The sequence below is a fragment of the Lates calcarifer genome, linkage group LG4 (assembly GCF_001640805.2).
Source record: "Lates calcarifer isolate ASB-BC8 linkage group LG4, TLL_Latcal_v3, whole genome shotgun sequence".
NCBI classification, from domain to species: domain Eukaryota; kingdom Metazoa; phylum Chordata; class Actinopteri; family Centropomidae; genus Lates; species Lates calcarifer.
In genome coordinates, this window is record NC_066836.1 from 23,943,750 (window position 1) to 23,966,487 (window position 22,738).

At 39.8% G+C, this 22,738-nt stretch overlaps 2 protein-coding genes across 6 annotated transcripts; both read right to left on the bottom strand.

The window, feature by feature from the left end:
• Positions 1-772: 772 nt before the first annotated feature.
• LOC127142342 (uncharacterized) lies at positions 773-2,516 on the bottom strand (the record flags this gene model as incomplete). Its single annotated transcript, XM_051069766.1, has 1 exon — positions 773-2,516. A coding segment is annotated over one exon (519 nt), but the record flags the coding sequence as incomplete, so codon positions are not given.
• Positions 2,499-21,015, bottom strand: LOC108885345 (aspartyl/asparaginyl beta-hydroxylase). Of its 5 annotated transcripts, none has more exons than XM_051070189.1 (5): positions 14,797-15,094; positions 12,907-13,065; positions 11,987-12,031; positions 10,468-10,536; positions 2,499-3,074 (listed from the first exon to the last, which is right to left on the bottom strand). In XM_051070189.1, exons 1-5 carry the CDS (start codon positions 14,879-14,881, stop codon positions 3,037-3,039), a joined length of 396 nt encoding a protein of 131 aa, XP_050926146.1. In that variant the 5' UTR covers positions 14,882-15,094; the 3' UTR covers positions 2,499-3,036. The 5 variants fall into 5 exon arrangements, with proteins under 5 accessions (XP_050926146.1, XP_018535170.1, XP_018535173.1 ...); XM_018679654.2 differs by lacking the exons at positions 2,499-3,074; positions 14,797-15,094 and adding exons at positions 6,359-7,467; positions 20,821-21,015; XM_018679657.2 differs by lacking the exons at positions 2,499-3,074; positions 14,797-15,094 and adding exons at positions 6,359-7,467; positions 16,888-17,055.
• Between the last annotated feature and the right edge of the window lie 1,723 nt (positions 21,016-22,738).

The following is a 22,738-nucleotide window of genomic DNA, read 5'->3' on the forward strand; positions in this document are numbered from 1 at the left end:
AGCTTGTTGTTGAGGTGCAGGCTACAGCTTCAATAGTCAACAGATAAATAGAAGCAGCACATATCTCTTCTTAAATCACATAGTGGTTCTTCTTTTATCAAATTACATGTTCAGTCAGGCTCTTCATGCTGTTATCAAAATAAACAGCATATTTGTCACTTAACAAGTTCTATTCCCCCCCGCAGAGGTTTGTTTACAGTGCACACAGAGCCTCTGACCTGAAGGCACAGTGAAAGAGCTCTGGTATCTTAATAATGCTGCCATATTGTTACTGATAACATACCACCAATCCATGAGGGCGTGTACTGTACTGATCTGTCACCAAACTACAACCGTGCTCCCTCTTCCCTAATTATCCTAAATATCCTAAATATCTACTATCACTCATGTTCCTATGATGACACAAGAGGGAAAGTGTGTGTTTGAGAATGTGTGTATAATGAACATGTGTTACCTTCTGGTGTAGGTTCAGGATTCAGGAATCTCCACTGGGGCAGCAGCTTCTTCACTCCGGGAAGTGACGGCAACAGCTTTCTCTTTCAGTCCTACATGAGACGATGCACATGTTGTTGACAAGAAAGTGGTATAGACACTAGATATGTACTGTGCATGCTGTGTGTGTGCGTGTATGATGTAGACAACTTGTACAGGTCCTAGAAAGTAGAAGTCTGTGTGATATGTTTTGTCTTATATAGAACATTGATCATCATCATTCAAAAACATAGAGGCATGGGTTTTCTTCTGCTGACTCTGAAGTGTTATATTCCCCCAAAAATAAAACTGGCATATTATGGCAACAGAGTTTTATGAGACAAATAATTTTGTTTTTGAGAGTATTATCATGATATCATTTGTGTTTTCCCGAGATGGGTAACTTGTTTAAAGATCAAGAAGATGATATTTTGTTGGAACCTAAGATGGTTTCACGTCACTTTGATTAAAAAGAAAGACACAATAATGGATCAAGAAACTTTATTGATAAAAGAGAAAACATTTATAATAGTGGAACTCAAAACTCGCTAAATTTGGTAAAACTCACATTTTGTCACTAACAGTGGAGACTGATTCCAGTCTAGTCAAAGCTTAACATTATCACAAACATTTAAGTATCTTTCACTTGATATCAATACTACTTTGCAGAGCGTTTTCAGCTATTTTAATCCTATCCTATCCTTCCCTCAACCTCATCAAAAAAAAAAAAAAAAAAAAAAAAAAAAATGGAGGCTGGCCACAACATCGATACCGGTGATTCCTAAGTGTTAAGTTCACAACCCAAAAGTGTAGTAACCTTCCAGCACAGCACTGTTTCTGCACATTGGCTAAGCTGGTGTCCCCTCACTGTGTCCTTGGTTTTGATAGTAGCACAGACCGTTAGCTACCTAGTTACCTCTCATTCTGAAACATGGTGAAAAGTAATACTGACACATAATATATTAAATTAACCAAAAGCTACAAGCCACTCTAGTTGGAGAATTACTTTTTAGCAGAGCATCTGATCTGCGGACCTGTTGTTTTTACTGGGAGACCTATTTATGTTTGAATTTTGTAATGATAATATTCAGCAGGTGACATATTCCCTGATATGTGCACCATGAACTGAAGACCAGACCAGATGGGAACCACTGATCGATTCTTAGGCCAAACAGGGTGAGGGACCAGTGTCAATAAGATACCAGGGTATTGGTAAAGATACCAAAACAAAGATGGTTTTTTTATCATTTCATAAATATAAAACATATTTTCCAGTAAATTCCTGTTTACCTTCATTTGACAAAAGAAGCCAAGCTTCTCAAATGTTGAATGTTGCCTAAACACAAGCAGATGTACAAGAACTTTGTTCATTAAGAAAAGGCTAAAATTGGCAAAATTTTGATTTAGCAGAATGATTAACAAAATTTTAATTCTATTCTAGTCAGTGTCAAAATGATGTTGCTGAAAATGACAAACACTGGCTTCTTATGGATCTATATATTCCTCTAAAACTGCCACCTCTGACTTCATTTCTTGCCTCCTCTATCAGATTTCTCAGCTTTGCTTTTCTTCCTTTTTTCTTTGGCAGACTCTTTCCCTCTCACCTTGTCCTCCTCCTGTGCTTTCTTTCCCTCACCCTCAGCCTTATTCTCCGATTTCTCCTCTTTCTCTCCTCCTTTCTTTGATTTCTTCTCTCCTTCCTTCTCTTCCTTGTGCTCTTCTTCCCTTTTCTCATCCAGTTGTTTTGCCTTTTCCTTACGAAGTTTCTCCAGAGCCTTCTCAGTCTCCTCTTTCTCTATCTTTTCCTCTTCCTCCTTTAGCCTGGCAGCCACTCTTTCCTTCACTCTGGCCGTTATTTCCTTCCTCCCAAGCTCCAGCTCCTTCTCCTCCTCTTCTTTGGCCAGGAGCTGTCTGACTTCAGCTAGAGCCAGCTTAGCAAGCTTCTTGGCTTCCACACGTTCATGGATAATGGCCAGTTGCTGCTTTAGAGCTTCACGAAGCTTCAAGCCCACGTCCTTTGTTGGAGAGGTTTCTGGGATGGATAATCAACAACAATGTTTGGGGTTTCACCACTCACTAAATGAGTTGTTATGGGATGAAAACCATGCCAAGACTCACTCTGTTATTGGACATCTCCACACACCAGGCAGGCATGTGCATGTCTGTGGATGAACTAGGCCCATATTTACCCACAGCAAGACCTCCTCCATGCCATACTGCTTTTACTTCCATGCAGACTTTGTACACCACACTGGTATGTTATACTCCATTTAACCCACTTTAAATCAGCACAGAACCGGATTAACACCAGATTCATAAAAATTAAAGTACTTAAAACATGGCTTTTACTGATAAAGCACAGGCAAAAAAAGGCCATGAATCTCTAAATCTCAGCAAATCAACCCTGTTAAATGGGTTAATCAAAGATCTGGAGGGTTTCACTTTGTCTATCAAATAAACATACTGGTTTGAGACAATGAAGTGTGAGTAGCTGAAACTTCATCCATTAGGCCACACTGCAACACAGCACAACTTCATGCATGTGGCTGCCTGACGGTACCTTTCTTAGCTCCTGCTCCTGGCTGTGTCTCCAGGGGTTTCATCTGATATTACACACGAACAAGACATGAGTTACAACACTGGGCTCTTTTACATGTTATACATGTGTCGTCATTACACACCTCAAAGCAATCAGTCCTTCTACACAAGTGTTCATCATTGCTACCATCTAATATCAGTTGCACAAGCCAGTTACGCAGCTCCATATACTATCAAGTCCACTAGAAATGTTGCATGAACCAAAACTCAGCTGCAGCTGAGGCAAACCAAACAGAAGCAAAATGTTGCCTTACAACTTAACTTGGCTAAGAACTGTGCTATACATCAAGAGGTGAAGCTCAAGTCCAGCTGTGAAGAATCTAACCTCAGCCTGGTAGAACTTTTTCACAGCCAACATTTTGATTTTGTAATAGCAGGAAATGCACAAGTGAAACAAATTTCACTTGATGGCTCAGATAAAGTGTCCCAGTAAGCTCATGACAGTCAACCAGCACACACAGTGCCAGGACCCTGGAACTAGCTTACCTAAATTGAATGGAATCACTTTGTAATGTTATTGGTAACATCTAGCTATGTCTGCTGTGAAAAAGGTCCATAGGACTTAGCACTGATAGCAGATTGAAAACCAGCCACATCTGCAACCCATTTGCAGTACAGCCTGGTGGAGACACTGTAGAGTTGAAGCCTGCAGACAAATGATGAATTGGTTCCATGGTCACAAAACCTACCAAGCAGGAAACCTACCATGCAGAATTATTTTTCAAGATGCAAAAAGGTACACTTAGGGATGTAGTAGAGAAAAACCCATTTCAACAAAAACTATAAAAGTTATCATCAAATGATGACTGAAGTTGCTGCATTGTCTGTTGTTTTTGTGGTGGAACAAAAAGATATATTATTTGTAGAAAATGAAAAATGTTTCTATGGCTTTATAATAATCACCAAACTGAGATCATGCCCTGCATTGAATTCACCACCACATCACATTGGTTCATCTCGACAGGCCAAAGCCTGCAGCCCACCTAGGCCTAGAGATGCTGCTCTCATTCCTGCCAGGAACTTAGTTCCTCTGGTTCCTGCTTTTTTTCTCTCTCTCCTCCTGAACCTAGGCACTGTGAGTTCTGGTTGGACTGGAACAGAGTTATAATACACAAAAGCATTATCCCTGATGCCAACCACTTGGAGTTAAGAAAGAAGTCCAAAAGATGCTTTCACTGAATTCACTGAATCCTCCACAGACTGATTTTCAACTGACTGCAAATAGCCTCAAAGGAGGCAACTTACTCAAGTTAAAGAAGCTATGGAGCTTGGTGTCAGTTTTTGTGCTTTACAGCATCAAGTAGATTCATTCTCTTTACAAGCCAAACTTGGAGTTACTCCACCCCAGAGCAGGACTAGCCTGTTTCCAAGTCAGGTGTAGTCCATGCATTCATAACGACCGTTAAGTTCACTGCAAACCTGTTGACACAGAAACACACACCCTCTGTCACATGCACAGGGAGATACACCTGGCAGTTGCTGTCTAAGCTTGCAGCTATTAGTAGATTCAAGCATGATGAATCAAACAAACCTCTCCTTTGCATCACTTGTCTCAGCCCTCTGTTACAAATTCATCACACCCTTCTACTGCAGCGCACGCCTCTCACTTCTGACCCACAATGCACATGAACCAGAACAACCACCATTCTATGCAGCCATAAACCTAAACCTTGGATTAGACAAAGGTTTTTTGTTTGATGGCTGCCAACAACTGTAGGTGTAAGAACTCAAGAACCTGAAGGATGTGAAGCGCCAACTTGGCTTGATGATTGTTCATGAAATAAAAAGGCTACAAAGTGCCAGTTAAGGTTGATTGAATCAAAACCCTATGTCATAAACACTGGTGCAGTAGCCATTCAAAATGTGCCTGTCAGTCGAGGCTGACTGCTGCCCCTGCCTTAATCCAGCTTGCAACTTTTTTGAGAGTATCATCCAAACAACTTTACAGAGTTCATTGCAAAAGCCTTTCAGGACAAGACAGCAAACAATGCAGCATGGTGGGACAATCCAGTATTTGCCACTTAATGAAGTTGGTCATGCAAATTTATCAGTTACAGAATCACACTGAATGTTGGAGGTGAGAGCCTCCTGCAGCCAGCAGGTGAGAAAAAAAGATCTATGTGTAAATGTGTAGGCCTGGTTGGAAAGCTGTGTCCGTGTGTTCCTAAGCTGTGCTCTCAGATTCATAGTCCATGCCCTCACATTTACAAATTGTGCTCTCATATCCATGCGCTCAAACAACTGGATTGGCAAATTGCAAGGCACAGTAAACACAGCATCAGACATTGAAAGGGACACGACATAATGTAGCATCAAATCTACCCTGAATTCTTGTGCTCAAACGACTTGGTTTGTGTGTGAAAAGCACAGTAAATACAGCATTACACAACAAAAGCATGGATCTTTTTTGTTCTCAGCTTAGCCCAGAGGGACTAAACCCTTGCTATGTGTGTGCTAAACATTGTCCTCAACAATACATGTGCCAAGTTTGAAGTCCATCAGATGAAAGGTTGTCAAGAAAATCAAAATACAGAGTGAGATTCCTCCATTTGTAGTTAGATGCAATCTGAATGCAGATGTGTATTAATATCAGCTGAAGACAGGGCTTTAATTTCATACCTCGTATTGTGATTAATATGTAAATTAGGTAGGCAGACTTGTTCAACATGCTGTGGCTTAGGTCAAAGGAGGCAAAGCAGTATACTCTAAGGACTACAAAGGTGTGCAAGGTGAGGGCCATGTCACATACAGAGACAGCTAAAGGCATCTGTGGGCTACTTTTTATGGTATGGGCAGATAATTAAATTAATGTGACACCAAAGGTATAATTTGCTTTCTGAGCATTATATCTATCTGCATAGCAATGAGGGTCCATTTACCGCAAACTTTGTCACATGCTTGTGTCAGTGAGACTGCACATGCCAGCAAGCAAGTAAACACATCCATGTACAGAGACACCCAACATTCTGTCAAACAAAACCATATGAGTGTCTGCTCTCTATGTTCACAGCCATTTGAGTACTGTTTTGCACAAAAAACAAATATAATGCTTATTAACAAAGCAAACAAGCAAAACGTTAAATTCTCCTTTAAGAGGATAAACAGGGCTGGTGGGGAGGCTTGTGAGCACTAGTGCCTCGCAGCAACCTCTGTCACAATGACAGTTGTTTTGCACATCATAGTAGTCCTAAGAGTTTCTCAAAGACATGCTTCTGTGTGCGTGTTTCTTATCTTTCCTTTGCTGAGGAAGAGGTCTTTAGTATTTTGACATGGAGCACAGACAGCAGGAGGAGGTTGACCAGATTTATTTTTCTTAGGAATGTGACTCAACTGTGTAGATGTACAGATGATCTGACTGAGATTCAAATAGGATTTTAACTGCAATGTGTTTTGGCTGCAGTTATACCTGCAATAACTTGTTTTTCCTCATCCAGATACTTATTGCATGTTAATACCTGGTAAAAATTGGATCCAACACAAAACTAGGGAGCCTTAAACTTGACAGAGGTTTTGAAAAAGTACAAATTCATGCTTATAGTCCAAGAGTTCAGACTGAATCTTTTTAGGATCAGTTTTATGGCATGCAGCAATAGGAAAAGGCTTAATGTCATAAAGGGACAACTGAGCAGCTGTCCAAGTGCAAATCATCTTTGTATTCTGTGTTGTTTTGTATGGCTGGCAGCTGCCAGCCTGTCTGTGCAGAAAATATTTTCTATTGAATGTATCAAGAGATTCTAAAAAAAAACTGTTTAAGGGCGGACTTATAAAAGTGTTCCTGAGTATCATGTCCATATCGCAGCAGAGCAATTGACATCGTAGAAAACCCAAAACCCCAAACAGGATTTCACTTTTTCAAGATTCTGCTGATACACGAATGAAGCTCGTTTGTCAAGTTTGACAATATTTGAGGATTACAGTAGGTGAAACCTGGGACAGGTCGGGCCCAGAGCATGAGGCAAGACTACTGGCTGGGTTAAGTTGCCAACACCTGCAAAAGCAAGGAGAAAAAATACTATAGAACAGTTTTCCCCGAAACTGTAGCTTGGGCTGCTGGATGCTGAGGCCTTTTGCATTAGAGGATAATTGGACTGCTGCAGTTGGCCTGAGGCTACTGATTATGGAGGCCGACTATGACGATCTTCTGCCCCTGATTCCCATCATCTCTTGCTCCTCTTCTTCTGACTCCTCTTTCATCCTCGTCTCCCTCATCCTCCTCCTGCGCTTCCACAACTTCTCCTGAGGCACTGAGCTCTTCCTCCTCCATGGGCTCCAGGGGATTTATCAGCCCATACAGGAAAGTGAAGAAACTGTTTAACCAATCAGAGCCGCCCTCCTCCACTTCTTCTAACCAATCCAGAATCTCGGATTCACCCTGACCATCGCCCTCACTGGTCAAGCCTACGCAAACAAGAACGGGGGGAGGGAATGGGTGGATGATGGGGAGGTTTGGGAGCACAGTGTGTGGGAAATGAAGGACGAGAACGTTGTGAAGAGAGGAGGTTGAAAAAAAAAAAACTAATAAAAAGGAGGGAGGAAACAAAAGTGGAATCAGATGGAGAAAAATATATATAAAGGCAAGAATGACATAGGATTAAAAAGCAGAGGAAAAAAGAGAGGGAGGGAAAGAAACAAGAGGAGAAGGTAAGAGAAGTTTTAAGCGAAGGTTAGGCAGCAAGGGATCTACTCAGGCTGTATCAAAAGCAGTTGGAGTTGGGCTGTCTACTCATGATCAACAAATTGCTTGTGCCAGCTTAAGCCAAAAGGAGACAGTGATGACCCTGAACCGTGTTGCAGAGCTGAATTAAGAGTTCTTGTTCGTAAATCATCAGTGTTGACTTGAACTCTGCACTGATGTGCAGATCATCAGTGCAGAGTTCACTGCTTATCATGTGTAGACAGCCTATAATCACAGAAATAGGAGTTAGACACAGAAAAAAGGATGCTGAGTTTCCATTAAATGTTTATGTTCCATTTTGTGTTTGCCTTGGAAAGTTGAAATGCGCACAAAGATGCTCTTGTTGTGAGTGTCTTCATTGAGCAGGCTTGGCAAGAGTATAGTTACATTTCATTGTGCTACAACTAAAGAGGCATTACACTTGAAGAAATGTTTACACAGATATCAGCAATGTTGTAAGTCTCTTATGTGGCTGATTTGCAATTTATTATTGAACATCTAAATTGGTGTATTGGAACATTACAGAGTTCCTTTTTTTAAAAAAAATCTACTTTGAGCTAAAAGCATGTGTTAAGAACAGATAAAACTATACTACAACAATAGTTTGTTGAAAAGGATTTATGAAAAGACATGGTCATTTCCTGATATATTTAGATTAAAATGTGATTGTGGGATGCCCAAAAGAGAATAGAGAAGGACTGAGGATGGAATGACTGAATATAAAGATAGAAAATGTAAAACATCCTAAGTTGCATGAACATGGAGGTTGGCATGGGACAATACTGAATGTACTTCTTGTTTCAATAGGCAAATGTTATAATTTTACATTACATAATTAAAGAACATGGGAGGGGTCCTTCCTACATATAGGGGACACAACAACAGGTGAAGAATGTAGCAGAAAACTAGCTGAGCTTGTTCAACTGTTGAGAGTATGCTGGTAACAGTGGTAAACTGTTTAGGGTGTGTTGAAATGTTTAAAGGACACATTATTTTGCATTATACAGCACAATTACAGAGCTTGTACTGTGTTTTAATACAAATAGGAGATTTATCTCTGCTTATCTTGCTGAGCTTCTATGGTTCTACACAATCAAAGATACGGAGTTGAAGAGAGGCAGGCTCAAACACACCCAATAAGAGTGAGAAACAGAGGAAGACACACAGGAAAATTCAAAAAGGATCAAATAAAAGACAAGTGGAGCATATGCATGGGAGCATGCACTATGTTAGGAATCAAACGTAAAGTTCAACTAACACCTTTTCCCTAAGCTAATTTGAGTAAATGAATGTTAAGGAAGTGATGTTTACAGAGACATGGATGATGGATTGCTGAGATGGAAAGGTGGAGGGTGGGCTGAACAAAAAATAGAAACACCTCTGAGGAATGATGAACTGTGGTGACAGATGAGGCTGCCTCAAGTTTCATCAAAATAACAGAGTGAAAAACTGTCAGAGTACTTCAGAGCAGAAAACACTGAGTCAAGTTTGCGGTGTAATGACATGTTCTTAGAATAAATGCTGCTATTATGAGTAAAATGATGAATAACACTGGAAGAAGCAGTTTTTCCTGTTGAGTGTGCCAACCAAAGATTCAGACAAGAACAAACAACGTCCTTTTGATCCGAACTGTCCTCAAAGTGTCAATAAAGGCAAACTTTAGCTTGGGACTGGCCTGTGTGATTTTGGGACCACAGAAAGACATTTTAATGATCCCCAAATATGTAATGCTACTAAAACAAATTCAGGGTGTATGGGGTGCCACACAGAGCACATCAGCAGGCCAAGTTCAAATTTTCAACCATTAGCACACAGCTGTCCAGTGTGTTAAAACTAGTGTGCACCATTCAGTATGTTTGGGAGTTACAGAAATTTGATGAGGAGAAAAAAAAACAACTGAAAGCTGGTCCTATATAAAACCATGCAACATGCAGCAGCCCTCACATGGAGAATGACAACTGGAAACTGGAACATTTCTCATTAGGATCCCAACTGGCTTGAATGCTTTGAGTTTTACATAGGAGAGATCCTACAACACAGATCTGGTGTCATACCAGTGTTACAGGGGGAAAAAAAAAGAACATTTCCATAGGAAATAGAGTGGTGCAAGTAAATCTCCACATGCCTTTACCTTAGGTTAAAGGTATATTAAACACCCTGTGATCCAAGTGAACCACATCTATCTATCTGTAATAGCAGATTGTTTCATGAACCTCACTGGTTAGTTATATCCCTAGTACAGAGCACATGCCTTTTAAGTTGGGACCTCGGCTTGAGGGAGTTTTAGGGTTCTTAGACTATTTTAAAAACTTTTAAACTCTTTTCATTTAGAGACATTCAAAGAGACGTATGGTTTATTTAGAATTACAGTTAACAAAGCACATTAAACCTCCTAGAGATACTACAATTGTAAGTTTGGGGAGCTCAGCTTTTTTGTTGTGTTCATTGATGAAACTGTCTCTATGGTAACAATCAGCTACATGATTGCCAGTCATGCAAAAGAAACCCAAATGCCATTTAATGTTATCAACAAACATAACACACATTATCAGTGGTCTGCAGAAATTATCACACTCCTGACTGTGGGAAGCTGTGCATCTTGTTACAATTTATGCAGAGAGAATTTTTCAGATGCTTGTCAGTGGGCACAAATTTCATTTGTTTTTCTTTCTGCAGAATACCAATAGTAACATTAGTTGTAAATGAGAGGTAAATCAACTTGCCTAGCAGGACTTTAGCATCCTCGACATCAAAATCTCCATCGCCATCTGTGTCGTATGCCACCAGTTTACCTACAGCAGTGACAAACATGCAATGGTCTTACTATTTTGTTCTCACAGGAATCATGAAGACATTTTGTTTATAGCTGTATACTGACATGCATCATTCAACACAAGCAGACACTAAAGGATGGGCATCACATTTAATACAATATTCACATGTCCATACGTACATTAAAAACATTTGTTCACTGTAATCATCCCTCCTGTTCATAACTGTCCACCGAGGAATCACTTTCAAATGCAATTCTAATGTAAGTGATGGGTACAAAAAATCCACAGTCCTTGTTCTGTATAAAAAAAAGACATGCATAGTTCTACTGAGGCCAATATGAGGCTTCAGTAGCCTAAATTACACTAATCAACTTACATTGTAATTGTGTCAGTATGAATGGGGGAATGACTACAGAGCCTAAAACCTGTTTCAGTGTACATGCGGGCATGTTTTAAGACAGACTTGAAAAAACTGTGAACCTATCCTTTTAAGAAATACACCAAGCTTGTAGGAGATTGACCACTCATCATCCATCACTCACACAGGGTGCTGCATACTTAACATGAGCCAGCACCTCTGATAGATTTTACTCAATTTAACTTTAAATTACTCTCCGCTAACTTGGTGAATTTCTTTAAATGTAGGGGAACATGGGAAATAATAACAAACAGCAGGAGTCAATAGTACGTAAAGTACAATACAACATAGTAATTTCATCATGCTGATTTTGTTTTAGTGACAATAAAAGTGTTATTGTAATGAAGTCTAATTTGTGTTTTAGGTCTAGAATGGCAGCATCAACCAGAGAGCATTCTTCAAATCAGTGTAGCCGATTATTCAAAACTTCCTTACCAGCTGAACAGGAATGATGATAGCCTAAAGGTCTCCCTCTATCTAATGTAAGGCAATATTCACTTTTCGTGATGACTTATGCATCTGTATTACAACTTAAAATTTGAAATAATAATAGAATAGAATAAAAGGCCATTGTTTAACATGCATTCTATTTCCAAACAAACAGGAATATTTTTAAGGCTGTCTCGCATGTGTGTACATTCTGTTTTTTTTCCTCTCCCTACTTGGGTTTGTTTTGAAATGTTCCTCTGTAGTGAGCCAAAACATCAGCTGATATTCAGGATTACATAAAGGCTAGATTTATGCTTTGTACAAAAGAAAAAATGCCATTCTCTAAGTAGTCCGCAATGTGCATCCAATTACTTGGTCTTTGGAGACAGGCCTGGTTTAAGAATACGCTGACCTTGTGTAGCATATTACTGGCTAATAAACTACTGACAAACTACTTACTGGCAGCCTGTGGAAAATTTATTTCCTTAACTATTTTAGATAGATCAGGGCTCAGAGAGTGTGTAAGGGAGTGGGGGAAACATCTTGACAGCACAACAATAATGACATGACAACATTAATGTGAATACAGGGTATAAGAGAAATATGCCTTGTGATTTTTACCTTGCAAGGCCTCAGACAGGTTAATTTGTAAGCCCTTAGCCTTGTCTGCATGCAAAACACAAAACATACATATTGGAATAACAGCAAGAGTAAGAAATAAAACAAAACAGATCCATAATTCATACATTAATAACAGATACATAATACACAGACAGGAATGTTCAACATTAATCATTAGGGATGCAGATTAGTGACAGACAGTATAATGTGATCAAGGATAACACAGGCATGCAACAGGACATCCCAAAAAAGCAGATCAATTGTTAACGGGTAGTTGCAGGTTATGTGGTCAACATGCCACAGACTAATGAGACAGCAGTGATTGCATGAGTCTACGTAGTTGTTTGCTGAGTTAAACCATCTTACTGTTCAACAAAAAGCATAAATGCTGAAAGTAACAGCATGCAAGCTAAAATGTTTGCATGCCCAAGTTTATCAAAAGTCTGACTACATAATCAGGATGCTTAGCAGCTCAGCACTGCATTATTTAAATTAATGTGATGTTCTTGGGACATTTTCACTTTGACTTGATTTGACTGACTCATCTGCAGCCATTTTCTGGTAGCTGATCTGCATCCTATTTCCCTAAGTATTTGGTTTAAAGCACGTGTTGATCAGAACATTTAATAAGCAAACAAGGACAGAGGATTGAAGTAGACTCATGTCAGGTTAGTAATGACTGCTGATCTGTCTCTTGTGTTCAATTATCATGGTTAGACTGGTTCTTATGCAGAGTTGAAGCTCACTTTAGGGACAGATGACAGGTTTTTTGTTTGTGAACAGGTGATATATTAGGTATGATGAAGATGAAATCCAAACTGGTTGCTACCACACCTTTCCAACAAGGTGCATACTATAGAAAGGAAGAACAAGTTCAACTGCTATTTATGTTAAAAGCATGTGTGTCATAGTGTACTCACCAAGGACTCCCTGATAGTCAACCAGATCAAAGTAGACCACAGCTACAGATGTCCAGACTCCCAGCAGAGCCAGGACGATGAACCAGGTAAAGAAGCTGCTGCTGGACCCAGAGTCTGCCTTCTTCCCATTCTTATTGGCTGATTGGGTTTTAGTACCATCTGCAACATGACAACAGTACATGGCATCAGGTTCACAGGTGGATTTAACAGATTACACTGAAGGCATTCCTAATGTCCTAAACACTAATGTCATGCCAAACTCATGCTATACTTACAAATGATGTCAAGCCGAAGAAAAAGAAAACAGCAACAACCAGTCTCTGCAATTGCACCAGTGCGCAAAGACTTTTATATATTATGTTACATAACCAGCAATACTGCCAGTTGTTGGACTTTGAGAAGCTGGCACATTTTATTACCAATTACGTATTACGTACCCAGAACTTAAGAGGAAAGAGTATTTCCTCTTTTTCCTTTTCACTGTCACCAAGTGCTGCTCATTGTGGGAACTGCTCGGTCTCCCTCTATAGAATTGTAAGATCTCGACCTTCCTCTGTATAGTGCCTTGAGATAATGTATGGAGTGATTTGGCCCTATACAAATAAAACTGATTTGAATAGAGTTGAACACAGAAATACCTATCATCCAATCCACATACAGACCCATCCTTACCTCCCAAACAGGACTCTGTGCAAGAACCAGCTACAAGTAAGGGGGGGCAGACCTGATACAAATGACACTGGAATATTAAGATACTCTGAATGTTACATTTTACTCTTGAAACTGTGTTAGGAATCATGCGCCATCTGTTGTTGTATCATCACTAATCCCTCAGAACTGGCTCTGGGAAAAAGAGCAGAGGCGATAAAAACAGAAAAATAAGCTAAATCCAAGAAGCTATTCCGAGGGTGCCGATGACATCCCACAATGCATGATGGGAGAAAATAGTGGCAGGGAGAATGAACAGGTGGTTAAGTCTGCTACATGGTGCTAGGTCAAATCTCACACACTCACACATTCAAAGTACTCACATAGACTGACAGACTGATATTTCAATATACCTTGCAAACACTCTGTTTACACTGATAAAAAATAGCAGATTTGATGTGTGAAATGGTAAATGCTCATGTTCATTGATACCTAAGCTTGATAAATACTAAAGTCAGAGTATGAGCAAATTGTTTGATGTGTCTGGTTCAATTATACCATTAAACTAACATACACTAAAGTATCTTAAATTCTGTAGCCTTTTGGGGAAAGATCTTGTTTGTCATCTGATCCAGAGTCAGCTAAGAATATCAATATCAGCTTTACTTCTGTGTTTCTACCACAGATCTCTCTGTTCAGCATTTGCTCTAGTTCAGCACACATCCTGAAGCTGGGGGAAAACATTTTGCACTAACATTATCCAGAATAAATCTAAAAGTGACCATGAATGTGGGTCAAAGATGCTTTGAACTGCTAGAAGCACAAGTAATAGTAAACAGGCACTGATCCAAGTCCAAATACTTAGTTGACCTGTTTCACCTAAATGATACAAAGTTCTATGAATCTCATTTTGTTACGTAGTATCAACAAAAACAGTTCCATACAATATTATGTGGTTATAACTTAAGATGTGTTTATGCACTACTGACAGAACACCCACTGTGCTAACAAGGCAGAAAACTTAATACACACGCAGAAAGTTGAGATCATGGCTCCAGCATAAAATAACCTAGAGCTTCAGGAAACTAACTCTTCTGAAACTCACAAGAATTCAACTTTTAGCTTAATTCAACACTCGGCCCTTCACCCTGCAACAAAACGATTCCCACACGATGACCTCCCATGCTGCTTTGTCCTTCTCAGCTCTCTGGTCAATAGCCCTTGAACAGACACTTTCCTCACCTTGAATTTCCCCAGCAATGACCGTGGGCATGGCTGTGACGACAGGAGAGGCGGCAGACTCCACCAGAGTCGCTGGATCACCCATCCCTGCCAACTTACGGCCTGGCTTAAGTAAATAATAAGTTAAACTGGCCACAAAGACAACATGCAGTCCCAGCTCAGGGAAAAGAACAGCTCTGTCTTCCAGTCTCGCCTCCTCGTTGTCTCTCTGTCTGTCCCTCCCCTCTCTTTCTAATGACTGGTTTTCTTTCTCTTGCTCATCTGTCAGCCAACCATGCTCTGTCACTTTTTTCTATGAGCCTGGTATGACTCTGGAGGTCAAAGACAACTATTTATAGGGCTGTTAGACCAGCTGGCCATGACAGAGACAGAGAGAGACAGAGAGAGAGAGAGAGAGAGAGAGAGAGAGAGAGCTCTGTACTATTATAATGTCATGTTTTGCTATATTTAATGTCCTCTGTAGCACTGTGTAACCAACAGAGGTAACATAGTTCACTCTTAAACTTGTGCCTACTGTTCTTGACACCTGGATTGATTTCTATTTCAGGTGCTCTGTGTAGAGGCTTGCCTCTTCCTGGTGTTTAATCATTCCTATTTATCAAAGCAGGAAGGCTGTACTGTGGCCGAGGGATACAGTGACAGGGGAAAATAAACTAACATTGGTATGTATTTTTTTTTTTTTTAAAAAAGAAAAACAAAGAAAAAAGAAAAATTGCTTAAAGGTGAGCCAGAAATTGGTAAGTAGCAGTAAGTAAGTACTCTGAAGTTTGAATTTTAAAAAAAAAATTCAGATTGGCATATTTACCAATGTTATACACATACGGTCCCTGATATAAATACATTTCATAAAACCAATGTATATTTAGCAACTTCACATTTTCACGTGTTTCTGATAAAATAAAAAAATATCTCTCATCAAGCTATACTCCATAACCCATGATGAAAGCAAAAACATCATTTTTGCAAATTCATTCAAAAGGAAAAACTGAAATATGACATTAACATAAGTATTCAGAACCTTTGCTATGACTCCTGAAGTTTAGCTCAGGTTCCTCCAGTTTCTCTTGATCATCTCTGAAAAGTTTCTACACCTTGACTAGACTAGTAAAATCAAGCTGAGCTGGCTATTGCCTACACTCTGCCATCATTACCGAGGGCAGTATCAATGTAATTGTATGGGGTAATTGAGTTACTGTTTCTCACACTTCTAATTGTGCAGTTAGCATGCACATCAATCACTACCATGCCTTAACAACAATGCTGAACTCATCAAGAAAAATATCAATGAAAGAAACTATGCTGAATGTTTGGAACTTTCATCTCCTTACGTGTGGGAATTTGTTGGGGGGTTTTCAGTTTCAGCAGTTATTTAGTGTGTGAATTCAGAAATATGTTTTGTGAGGTATAGTTTGAATCAATTTGGAAAAAATAACTCTCAGGAGAATTAATTTAAAAAGATTATTTTAAAAAGTCTAATGCCATACTTTTGTTTGTCTTTGGTAAACACGCTGGAGAACATCATGAAACTGTGTGGTCCTGACCAAAAAAAAAAATTGGATTGCTTCTCTGCCACGTGTTACAGCAGTGTTGCTGCAAACTAAGCCACAGGGCTGATACTGCAGCTATAGACAGTACCTGTGTGGTGGCATGTTTGACAGCAAGAAATTCAGGTTTACACATTCATGTCATTGCAACACTTTAATCAATGAATAGGAGAGTGAATAAGATGAGGGTTGAGCACTGTTCTTATTCTTCTCCTCCCAACACTTACAAGTATACTGCAGTCAATCCAACAGCAAAGAATACATAGATACATAAAACTGTATGAATTCAGAGTCAACTATTACTGCTTGTTTTTAAAAGAGCCACTGACTACCATCCAGCCTCATGAAAAACCAGTGACGGGTTTTTGTAGCTGATCGGTGTGAGCCTGCTCCCCTAAAAAGGACCACTTACTCATCAGTGATTAAAACTGCTCAGTGAACCCTGCACATGGATATGTCAGACACAAGCTAACACAAAAAAATGCCATCCAACATCTCCACATAAAAGAAATGAATTCTCAAACATAAAAACCATGCAATAACATACCACTTTGTTCTTCTGTAAACTCCATTCTCATATAATCACAGCAGCTAATTCACACACAGTGGTACGCAGGTCATACAGCGTCTTTTCCAAACTAATGGAAAACTCTCTGCTCAGTTTCCTCTCTGTGACACTCTGTACACATTGCTCAGTCTGAGTAGCTCCTCTTAAGTCTTATGTAAGGGCTGCAAAGCACGCCTTCAAACACACTCTTCCCTAAAGCTGTTAACATGAGTGCCTGCTCATGCGTGTACACACACATGCAGGTTTGTATACTTTTGAGGACATTCTAGTTACACACATTCTCTAACCCTTGACGCTGCTCACTAAAAACAGTAAAAACAGCTGCTTTTGAGAGGTAAAAAGCAGCAGAATCACTAACTGTGAAGTGTTCAGCAAAATTCATCATCCAAACATGTGGGTGACAAACATCCACTCCTTTGATGCAGCACTTTACTGACAGCGGACCTTCCTGACCCAGTTTAATGGCGCCAGGGTCTGTGATGGTGCACAGTGCATTCCAGTGATGGAGGCTGTGACTAGACACGACAAAAAGGGCAGGAAACAAATCCCATGCCTGGCTTTGTTGTGAGCAATCCCCCAAAAGTCACTTGTATTAGCTAGAGCTGTTGTTTGTTGAGCTAGTGTCAAGCTAATTAGACTTTACCAGAGGCTCACTGCAAACGAACTGGCCAAACACAGCACAGTAGTCTGAGCTCAAGTTCACAACTTCAAATCTGTTTCCAATGACAGAGATGACACATTTCAAACAAAAACATTTTGGTAGAAGACCAGAATGAAAATACAGTATCACATGCCATTTCTTAACTTCAATTATACTGTAACATGGCAACAGAAAATACTGGTTTCTGATTTCCTGGCAGGTGTCCACTAAAATTAATCTCATTAATCTCAGTGGATCTGCCCATGTTTTCTTAAGGATTTCATATTCTGCTGCATCACTAAATGACTAAATGAGACACTGAGGCAATTCCATACTTTGGTCCAAATGACCACAAGAAATTATTACAGTGATACCAAGTTTTCACTTATCAAAATGAATTAAAATCTGAATTCTTGCTATCATCGCACATAGTATATAGATCTTGCAACTAATTGGTCATGTTGCAACACCAAGCCAAAACTTTCATGCAAGGTTATGTGGTAATGTTTCCATTTACAGGGTTTAGTTTGCTGAGAGAACACACTGCAAATACAAACAACACATAACACATCAGTCCCACTAGAACAGGCAAGGTTGTTACCCTTCTACCTCTGCATACCTCAGCAACTCCCAGCCCTCTGGAGGGGGGAGGAGGAGAAGGCCTGAGGGATTGAAATAATATATAAGGTAGGGAAACACATGACACACAATAGAAAAAACAAAAATGGTAAAATGGTGAAATACAAAGCTAAAATTGAAGTAAAAGTACAAATACACTAACGTGGACAAAATGATAAACCCTTCTCGTGTATTGCCAGAAATAATCAGTACATCTTGAGATATTTCAGACTGAATGCCTCTAAACTGTTGAGAGACATGTTCAAAACACCTGACATACAATCAGCTGTTGAGACTCTATTCGGGTTTGACTGTTAGGGCCAAAGTCAATATTTGATAAGCCATCATGAGTGTTTGTTCATATGATGTAACTCAAATAAATACAGACAAAGTGCAGAAGCCCACTATGCTTTTCACCTGTGCAAATGGCAAGAAATCATAAGCTGATGTTTCCTTGAGAGAGACAAGTTCCTGTCCAGGGATGGAAGTTAAAATGACATTTTCCTATAGGTTTTAGGAGCTAAAGATCCATACTGGGAAGGCCGCTTACGTGAATACTTATGTTAAACATCCTCTTATTACAATGCGTGTAATATGTAACACAATCCACTCATTCGAAAAGCTGCACTTTGTTATGACCTAAGTTGCTGCACTTTTCAACTATCAAGGATACAATATGCAGCAACCTTTCTTGCTGTATCTGTAAAAAAAAAAATGCAGTACTGGCATTATTTTCTTTAAATTAATACAGTGGCATATGTTTAATCTAACAAGTGTTATCATCTGTTAGAAAATGATTGTTCACTCTAAAGCCAGTCTTTCTTCATCTGTACTGGCTGTGTTCCATTATTATCACCAGCACAGACCGTTGAACCATACATCCATGCATAAGGACTGCGGTGGGCGGGGTCGGGAAAAGACCCGAAAAAACTGAACATTTTGTTCCCTGGACTTTTCTAACCGTCAAATTGGCTTTTGATCTACTACAACGTGAAACATAATGCACACGGTGTGGATCAAGCTCAAATCACTAGCATTTAGATAAACGGTGAATATTTTAAAGCTGCATTTAATTTTTCTACGTGCCGCCCCCTCAGCTCTCCATTCATTCATCTGGAAATGTGGGTGTACCATGCTGCACTTTAGCATCGCCAAAACAGAAAAACATAAATTCAGTAGTTTTGCTTCCTGTGGGAACTCTACGGTCCTAGTTTGGCCGTGGTATCCAAGTAACATGCTAGTCACAGTTGCTATTGGGGGACCTGAAAGTCCCGTGCTGACGGTAGAGGACAAAGTGTACTCAAAGTTGCAGGACACGTAACCATGTCTAGAGTATGGTCTAGACATGGTCTATATGAAGAGTATCTGGAGATGACTTTTGTTGTGATTCGGCGATATATAAATATAATTTAACTGAATTATAGTTTGTATCAACATACACATTACAGGCTCACTCATCTCCCCACAGCCATATGTCAGCATGGGGTTAAAGTTACCACTGCCGTATTCATCATCAGTAAAGCGCAGTGAAAAATATAGGTATACCTGGCACTGACTTGATCTAAACAATATTTCTTTTCTAAATGTATGTCGTAGTCGGCTGTATTTAAGCAGTATGTCGTGTTGAGAGGGTGAAGTGCTTCGTTTGTTTATCAGCGTCGAACACTGGCTGCGTGCCGTGCAATTAAACATTCAGCTAAAAAACTGCTTCACACTTGAACGCATCTGCGCGCGACGCTCTCTGCAAAGGATGCGCTACAACAGGAGTATCGACATCAACTCCTATATTGGGTCCGGGTACTAACAGAGACCCCTGGGTCCACGTATAACCCCACCCACGGCTTCTCATATTGACACGTGAGCATTTAGAAAAGTGACTGGGCTAAACTGGGGGCGGGGAGTTTTGCGCCTAGGGGTGCACACTTACTAGCAACGCTGGTACAACGTCTCTAGTTCAGACGGCTACGGCGACTAGGGCCCAAATTTCTGCCAAAGTTGTGGAGCCAATAGACAAGACTGCAAAAAGCTATAGCCCTACTGCCTGTTATAGGGCTTACGCTATTTCTCGCGTGCGAACCAGCGTTCCACTGTAATCCTAAGAGCTGGAGTCGCCATGGTCAGCCAGGCCGGACACCGGATAAACAGCTGGCGTATCCCATAACGACAATAGTACTACAACCGTACCGATTATCGATTAAAATATCCTATAGTGTTATAAGCAACAAGGTATACCGTTGCGAGCTCGTGTCGTGTCTTGTTAATATAGCATTATATTGCACAGATATGGGCAGAGCTAAGTAGTTACTCGTGGCGATGTTGGGAACCTTGTGCGTTAAAGGCTGGCAGAAATATATTGTGTTGGCGTGTTAACGCAGTAATAGGTGCAAGGCTGTGCTAAATGAAGAGAGTGCATATGGTCCATAAACCCAGCTTAAGTGCGGCTAAACCAACTCGCTTGCACGAAGAAACCAACACGTCGACACCATTTGCTAAAGCTAAATTAAGCTAACTGGCCAGGACTAGGGCCTTAAATAAAATAAGAGATATTCACTCGATTAACTTTGAAAGGCCTGGCAGTGAAAGCTGAAGGCTGCAACGCATTATCTCCTCCACTGCAACCCATGATAGACCGAGAAAGAGAAGCAACAACGCACCTTTGGGCTTTGGCACCTTGGCGTTTTTCTTTGAAGCCATGGTGAATCTCTCTCAGCTGAGCTGGTAGACCTCTGGAAGAAGAGTAGAAGAGGGACTGGACCGACCGGAGGCTGTGTTTGTAAGGTTAAAAAGAAATCAAAATTTTTCCTCCTGCCTCATAAAACTCAGAACCATGGAAACCACGTCCCCCTTTTGACTGACAGTTTTTTAAGCCAATAACAGGCTTGTTATACAAAAATGGGCGGAGCAGGTTAATTTTGAGACCAATGAAATTGGGGAGGCGTTCGGCTTATTCAACCGTGTGGACAGTCTTCTCCCTGATCCCCGCCCTCCGCGTTCCCCTGGAACGTGGCAAGATGGTAGATCCCATGGCATCGCGTTGTTTCCATTTTTTTCTTTCAACGTTACTAATCTCAATTTATCATCACAGAAATATGTCGCAACCACATTGTACTGATTTATGGATTGAAAGAATTTACAGCTACGTTAAAAATAATTATTTAAAAAAAATCAGCAGTATTGAAGACATAAAATACGCGTTTAATTAATTTTATTTGATTTGTTAATTTTCTTTTGGCATGTTGTGAGAATTGAAAGAAAATTCTCCCTGTTTTACTGGCCATGTTAACCCTGGGCAGAGACAGGCAGGGGTAGAGACAACCTGTTTTAACAAGTAAAAATATCTCATTGTCACATTTAATCACTTTCTGTGGGGATGTTAATGTTTACTCGTTCTGATGTTAAATGGGAATCACATTTGATTTCTCTTGACCACAACTGCAAACAACTGATGCCTAAACATACCCACCCAAGCTGACCCAAGCTTGTCTATTACCCAAACTTAATGCTAACAGTCTGTAATGGTGGTGTGTCCCTAGTCTGGGCCACTGCTCCATATGAACTAACACTATGCTGTCTGAGTTGACTGGTAAAATTAGGATATTTAGCCTGGTGAGGTTCCCAGTAGAACTGTTTTAAAGATATTTGACAGTTAAATAGAAGATAAAAACAGCACACAAGCACAATTGTTGTCACATACTATATATGCTGATACAATCAGTGTGTAGAGTGGTGATGGGTGTGGGCAGTGATCTAATCACTTGAATGGAATTTGCATGATGGATGTGTGTGTTTGTGGGTGGGGGCACACATGCTTAAAAATTTAGTGTTGCCCACAAACTCACAAGTAAACTGTTACATAAAAAACTCCTACAAGTTTGATTTCAGGGGGTAACAGATGGCATCATTTTAACAATAATGCCTCCTATGATTTTTTTATACAACTACATTTCCTAATATGTGTTAGAGGAGACAAACCTCAGCTGTTCTCCACTTCCATTTTCTGCTCCATAACATTACAATCCACAATCTGTTTGCACCTTACTGTACCATTTGCACAACTGTCAAACAAGCTGCTACCATATTGCACTACTGCTTCTGTTGTATATAGGTTTGATTTACATATTTTGAATACTTTATTATATATATATATATAATTTTTATTTGTATTTTTATTCTATTTTATATATGTTATATACATATTTATATAGAGAGATTTCTTATTCTTTTTTCTTCTTTTACTAAGAGAGAGAAAAACTTTTTTTTTTTTTCGATTTTTCTGTATGTCCTGCACATGAGATAACTGAAAATAAAAAATCTTGAATCTTGAATCTTGAAAAGGTCACCATAGATTATATTCACTGGCAACATCTTTTCCCAGTACAAGAAGTATTATAATGTTCTTACACTGCAATAGAAAGTTGTAGGATGGATTTGAGCATGTTCCAGTGTACATACAAAGGGTCCTGTTAGTGGATTAATCTGTCTCTCTGCCTCAACTATACCATACCATTCTGTCCTCATCATGACCGCAGTCTTTACCTAACTATATCCAAGTGCTTTAAGTGGCCTGAATAT

Coding starts and splice junctions, on each gene's coding strand:
- LOC108885345 (XM_018679653.2), bottom strand. CDS start 14,881: ATGGGTGATCCAGCGACTCTGGTGGAGTCTGCCGCCTCTCCTGTCGTC. Junction 12,032..12,906: donor TGACTATCAGGGAGTCCTTG/GTGAGTACACTA, acceptor TTTTGCATGCAG/ACAAGGCTAAGGGCTTACAA. Junction 10,537..11,986: donor CCTGTCTGAGGCCTTGCAAG/GTAAAAATCACA, acceptor TCACTGCTGTAG/GTAAACTGGTGGCATACGAC.